Here is a 6,452-nt window from a genome sequence, read left to right as displayed (position 1 = left end):
TAACACATAGTAAAATACATTTATTTAGCTAAGCTTAGGGGCTGTTGCAAATTATCAAGCAGAAAATTAAGTTTGTCTGTAATATGACCTGATGCTACAGGGCTGATTATTTAATTCTGATGCCAGTTGCACTGGTTTCTGTGCTGCCATGTAGTAATTATTTATATTAATTACTAATCAGCCTTATATTACAATATTTGCATTCTATGTGAACTATATATTTTGAGTCAGCCCCTAAGCTTAGTTACTACTAGAAACACAGAGCATGTGCAGTGAATCAGCAGAAAAGAAGATGGGGCAGCTAAAAATGTTTTTATCCACTCAGCACATAGATCAGGCAGCACTCCAGATAAGATAACTAGGGATGCACTGAACCCAGGATTCGGTTCAGGATTCGGCCTTTTTCAACAGGATTCAGATTGGGCCAAATCCTTCTGCCCGGCCAAACCAAAGCCTAATTTGCATATGCAAATTAGGGGTGGGGAGGAAAATTGCATGTCACAAAACAAGGAAGTAAGAAATGTTTTACCATTCCCACCCCTAATTTGCATATGAAAATTAGGGTTTGGTTCGGTATTCGGCTGAATCTTTCGCAATTTATATATGAATGTTTTAAAGAAAAAAAAAGTCTAGTAATAAAGCTAATCATTCTTATGGGGGATTTCTGCCCCTTAAAATAAATCATCATACAGGTTCACAGTATAGGAAAGCCTATTTATGTTGTTTAATGCAATAAATGACATGTAACTACGTGCAGCTGAGATGGAGCATTTAGAATAATACTTGGAAAGGTTCTTTTTATTTGATGTTTAGGTTGTACTGGATTTTATTTAAAAAAAAAAAAAACATCCTTATTAGTCAGCTGATTGTTTTGCGCTCAACGCACAAGGGACATTGTCAATTACAGTTTGTGTATGTAATTGAAGCAGAAGTGGATAATGTGGTTTGCATTTAATAAAGGTGTTTCAGTATGTCTTGTGTTTTATTCTTTGCATGTTACATACCAGAGTGGGTAAAGTACCTGCGGGGTTTTATTAGTAACTTGGAAGTAGTTGGAAGGCGGTGATGCAAAGTATGTCATGCATGGAAGGAAGCCACAGTCAAGGGTTAAAATTTGGTATGTGATCTGTTATCCAGAAACCCGATATCCAGAAACCTCTGAATTACAGAAAGAACATCTCCCGGAATCCATTTTATCCAAATAATTCAAATTTAAAAAAAAAATAAAACCGTACCTTGTACTTGAGCCAAACTAAAATATAATTAATCATTACAGGAGGCAAAACAGTCATGTTGGGTTTATTTAATATTTAAATGTTTTTTTTAAGTACACTTAAAGCCCCAAGTCCCAATCGTTCTGGATAATCGATACCTGTAACTGAGAAAGTTTATGGTATGATGGGGCAAGGGTATAGAATACCGGGCACGGTCAGTGGGGTCACAAACCTTTATGACATGTTGATCGTATTTCAAACCATTTAGAGGAATGGGCTATAGAGACCCAAAATATAATCTATGTAATTTAATGGCAGCAAAAAGATATAAAAAGCCAAGTTTTTATAGGTATATGTTAGACCTGACATGATCTGATACCATCATCCAAGGTCTCCTATGCTGTAAGAATTTGTCCTGGTTCATTTGCTGATGATTTATTTTTAATTCCCAGCTGTATTGTAAATAAAAACTGTAATTTCTGAAGTTATGTGCCCTGTGAGCATATTTATGCACATTCCGACAGTTACCCCAGCCAAAAATTACTGCAATACAACTGCCCATATTCTAGAGTAGATTGCCATGAATTAAAGCATGATTGGCTCTTAAGTCCAGCAAGCATAGAGATGTGTAACACTGCACATAAAACTTTTTCCAGGTTGACAGACAGGAGAATTCTTCAATAAGGATCATATCTGCTCTGTCACACTTGATTTACACACTACTTGGTTTCATATAACTGAACATGTGGTTTATTAGCTCTAAACAGCATTATACAGTATAACAAACAAGGGAAAGTTGTGCTCACCACTAATTTTTAAAACCATTAGGCGGGGGTGCAATGAGGGTGTGACCACAAAATACATATAGACAGGGGCGATCCTGGCCCCTCCGCCGCCTGAGGCAGCAGCAGTTGCTGCTGCCCCCCTCCCCCGGAAATTCGCTCTTAAAGTACCAGGAGCAGCATTTTTGCTGCCCCTGGTACCTAGCGGGGCCCTGCCGCCTGAGGCGACAGCCTCAACTCGCCTCATTGGCGAAGCACCCCTGCATATAGACAAATACAAGAGTCCTCTGCACTCAACCCATTATCAATATGTTTGGTACATTGACCAACAGCTCAAACTACTGAAAGTGCTGAATCTTTGGCTCCTCTTCACTCGCTTATGTATGAGCTAGCATACATCCATAACTCCCAAACTTCCCAATTCAATTTATACATTTAGGTAGAGCAAAGCCAAATGGGTGATTCACCTTTGTGTGTGTGTGTTTGTACATAAATTGGTTTTTCACAGCAATTTCCAAGTAATGCAGGCAAAACCCATGCCATAACACATAAGCTCTATAGAGGGTGTAATTCTACTTCTGTAAAACCATATAGGCTTTTAAGTGTCTAATAAAATGAAAAAAATCATGTTTCACAAAGAACAATCACATATATCAGAAAAATAATTTATTTTATGTACAAGAACACAGCCGATTTGGAAAGGTCTATGTCTCCTGAACGCGGAAATATCAAATATACATATATTGTTTTGTGGATATTTCTCACTTGTATAACTCAAAATCTACAAGTAGTACACTACCAAATTTCCAAAGCACCGCTCCCCACTTCCAGGGCCGGATTTACCCTTCTTGCCCCCCTAGGCCCAGCTACTGTGCCGCCCCCCCCCCCCCCGCATTTTCTGGAAGCGAATCTTTATCCAATCATTTATGCTAAATAAAATAACACAGACAATAAAATAATTATGTATTAAACCATAAATAACTTTTAAATATAACCAATATGTATATTTGTAAATACAGTAAAAAAAATAACAAATTATCTTAAAGTGTAGTCTAAGAAAATCTGAAAACTGTAGGATTAACAAAGCCTTTTAGAACGAACTTTCATCTTTGCAAACTTATCAATGATGTTGTCATAAGAAAACTTTCTGACAATCTCAGCTTCAATTGCAAGTAGAGCAAAGCTGTTTAGCCTTTCTTCACTAAGAGAAGATCTCAGGTAGTTTTTCACTCTTTTTAAGCAAGAAAAGGATCTTTCAGCACTGCAGTTTGTTGAAGCGTAATGCTACATACACATTTGGGTAAATCACTTCCAGTGAGTCTTCAACAATGGTTTTCAGCAGCCGAGATACAGTGATGTCCAGGGCACCAATACATTTTAAATAAGAGCAGAGATGCAGGCATTCATTAGGCAGTTTGTCATCCAAGTCATTTGGGTACTGACTGCACAGATTTGCTTGGGCAAGCAAATCCTCATTGCTAAGCATGCTCATATTTTCAAATAAGCCAAAATTACTGTTCAGTGATTTATAAGCCTCTGCTCTCCTTCTAAGCTCATGTGACAGTTTATCCAGTATAGGGAGGAAAGTATTAACCCTGAATTTATCTCTTGGGCTTAGTTGTATGTGTCCTTGGGGGCTGACCTCAAATGGCAATTTTATCTTTCTTGGTCTTGCAGTAGATGAATCATAATCTTCTAGCCCAGATAATTCCTTAGCATCTCTCTCAAACCTTACAAATTCATCTCTGGTATCTTGCACAAGTGTGGTGAGACCATCATAAAGCTTTACAACTGTACCAATGTCAATATTCACACACTGTTAGCGTCTGCTTGTAGCATTAAACCGCTCTAAAATGAAGCTCCAAAATACTGTCATGATGGCAGTCTCTAACTTTTGCAAGTTTTTGCTTAGTCCTGCAGCCTCATTTTGAGTTGTTGGTGTTTGAGAAACATCATCGTCTATTGCATCCAGTGCTTCTATGATCTCCTTCCATGATCGTCTCAGACTGAGGCATGCATCACTCCTTGCTGACCACCGCGTAGTAGATAAATTCTTAACTACTGTAGCCTTCTGCTGTAAATGAGAGATCAACATTTCCCACCTTGCAGTGGATGCAGAGAAGTGGTATAGTTGTTGCAGAATGTAAAAGAAAGAAACTGCTTCCCTGCAACTTTCTGCAGCACTAGTTCCAACAAGGTTTAGCGAGTGTGCAGAGCATGGGATGTATACAGCTAGAGGATTCACCTGTTTAATTCGAGCCTGAAGACCAGAATATGTACCTGACATGTTGCTAGCATTGTCATATGACTGTCCTCTGCAATCCATTATATCAATATGGTATTCTTTCAGAGTGTCCATGACTGCACTGAACAAATTTTCAGCTTTATGACCCACATTTGGAATGAATTTAAGGAACCTTTCTTTGGGGATGCCATCATTGTTAACATAGCGAATAACGAAGGCAAGCTGGTCTGTGTGTGATACATCTGGAGTTGAATCAACACTTATTGAGTAATATTTTGCTTGCTTTGCTTCATTTATGATAACTTCTAGCACACTGGAGGCTATAACATCAATGAATTCATAACATACAGTTTTGGACAAGTATGATGTACTGCCAGAACCAGTGTTTCCATACTTCTTGATGTGCTCAGCCAGAAAGGGGTCATGTTCAGCTATTGCTTCTAGAAGCATCAAGTAATTTCCATTTGTAAGTGACCCAAATTTTTCATCTGTACCTCTGAATGGCAAACCTCGCAAAGACAATGTTTTCACAGCCGTAACAACTCTTTTTAAGACATTCCTCCAGTATTCTATTTCTTGATTTTGCTTCTCAAGAAAAAGCTGGTCAACTCTGCCGCTAATTTTTGCCCTGTTTTGCATCTGCAAATAACAGTCTTTGTGAAACTTTGACTCTTCATGTTCATTTAGTCGAATGGATGCATTTTTCCAATCATTGAATCCTTCATGTGCTAACATGCCAATTCCACTATATAGATAGCAAGCTGCACAAAAAAAATCTTCTTACTCTTAATAGAATATACTAGCCATGGTATAGATTCTCCGTTCAGCCGTTCACTTTTAAACAGTGTATCAGACATACACCTGCTTTTGTCAGGATAGTGCCTGACGGATGATGAGAAGTCGGCCTCCTTGTATTGATTGACACCATGAAAAGCTAAGAAATCTTTCAGCTTTTCATTCTGTTTATCCCAGTCAACAAGATCTGAAAAAAAGTTTAGGTTATCCTCAAAACTCTTATTTTCAAGAATCCTTGAACTTGGTGAAGAGATTTCCTCACATGGTTCTTCTTGAGTTCCTTCAGCAGTTGTCATTAAGGTTGAATTATCTGCCTGTTCTGCAGAAACATCTTCCTTGTGTGAGGTTTCCTCTGTAATATCTGTTGTTCTTACATAAGATGAAGAACAAGGTAACTCAGAAGATTCAACCTCTTCAGGTATAACATCAAGATCTACTCTACTAGCTTTCTCAAAGTAGGTCTCCATTTTTCGTGTATGCTCCAGTTCATTACTTTGCTTTCTAGCTTTTTCTTTGGCAAGCTTGCGATATGCAAACCCACTAAGTTTTTTTCTTTTGTCAGCCATGTCACAGGAAAGCTAAAAGAAAATACTCAATCGGTCAATGCAACGGCCTCAGAAAAGTTTCTTACATCACACAAAATTCCCCGTTGTTTTGTTTTTTATAGTAACAGTAGATAAGGGTGAAAAAGACACCCATAAAGTTATAGCTATAATTTCTATTATTGCCAATGACCTAGAGAAACCATGCAACATAACCTCCAACACTGCCACGCTTCAAATCAAAACTCGATTCAAACCACACAAACTTGATTCAAACTAATGTTAGTGATGTCCTTTATTCCGAATAGAAGAAAATAGGTTCCGCCTAAATATTGGGAAGGGGTTTTTTACAGTGAGAGCTGTGAAGATGTGGAATTGTCTCCCTGAATCAGTGGTAGAGGCTGATACATTAGATAGCTTTAAGAAGGGTTGGATGGTGTTTAGCAAGTGAGGGAATACAGGGTTATGGGAGATAGCTCATAGTACAAGTTGATCCAGGGACTGGTCCCATTGCATCTTGGAGTCAAGAAGGATTTTTGGAAAGTACACATTCCCCTTAATCCAAATTGGGTATGCATGTCTTTCTACCAGGCCACAAACCATTCCTAAATTTGGTGATTTTGGTGACATTTTCAAAAAATCACCTCAAAATTTCTAAGCTGCAGCATTATATTACCTACTGTCAGGGAGCCGGGATGCTCCCACCAGGGAGGTTGTCAGGATCAAGGAGGAAGGCCACAGGGGAGTCAAGGTCGCGGAGTCCAACAAGGGGTAAACCAGAAGAATAACCAAAGTCCAGGCAAGGGTTCAAGGGCAGGCAGAATATCAGCAAAGTCCAAAAGTCCAGGCAAGGGGTCAGCAACAAACAGGAACA

The 6,452-nt window shown here is 38.7% G+C and overlaps 1 protein-coding gene across 1 annotated transcript; it reads right to left on the bottom strand.

The window, feature by feature from the left end:
• Positions 1-3,073: 3,073 nt before the first annotated feature.
• LOC108695837 (zinc finger MYM-type protein 1) lies at positions 3,074-5,966 on the bottom strand. Its single transcript, XM_041569306.1, is given in 3 exon segments — positions 3,074-3,269; positions 3,271-5,012; positions 5,015-5,966. Coding segments are annotated over 3 exon segments (2,526 nt in total). The 5' UTR covers positions 5,603-5,966.
• Between the last annotated feature and the right edge of the window lie 486 nt (positions 5,967-6,452).

The sequence above is a fragment of the Xenopus laevis genome, chromosome 7L (assembly GCF_017654675.1).
Source record: "Xenopus laevis strain J_2021 chromosome 7L, Xenopus_laevis_v10.1, whole genome shotgun sequence".
Taxonomy (NCBI): Eukaryota; Metazoa; Chordata; class Amphibia; order Anura; family Pipidae; genus Xenopus; species Xenopus laevis.
This window is presented reverse-complemented; position numbering and strand designations above follow the sequence as displayed.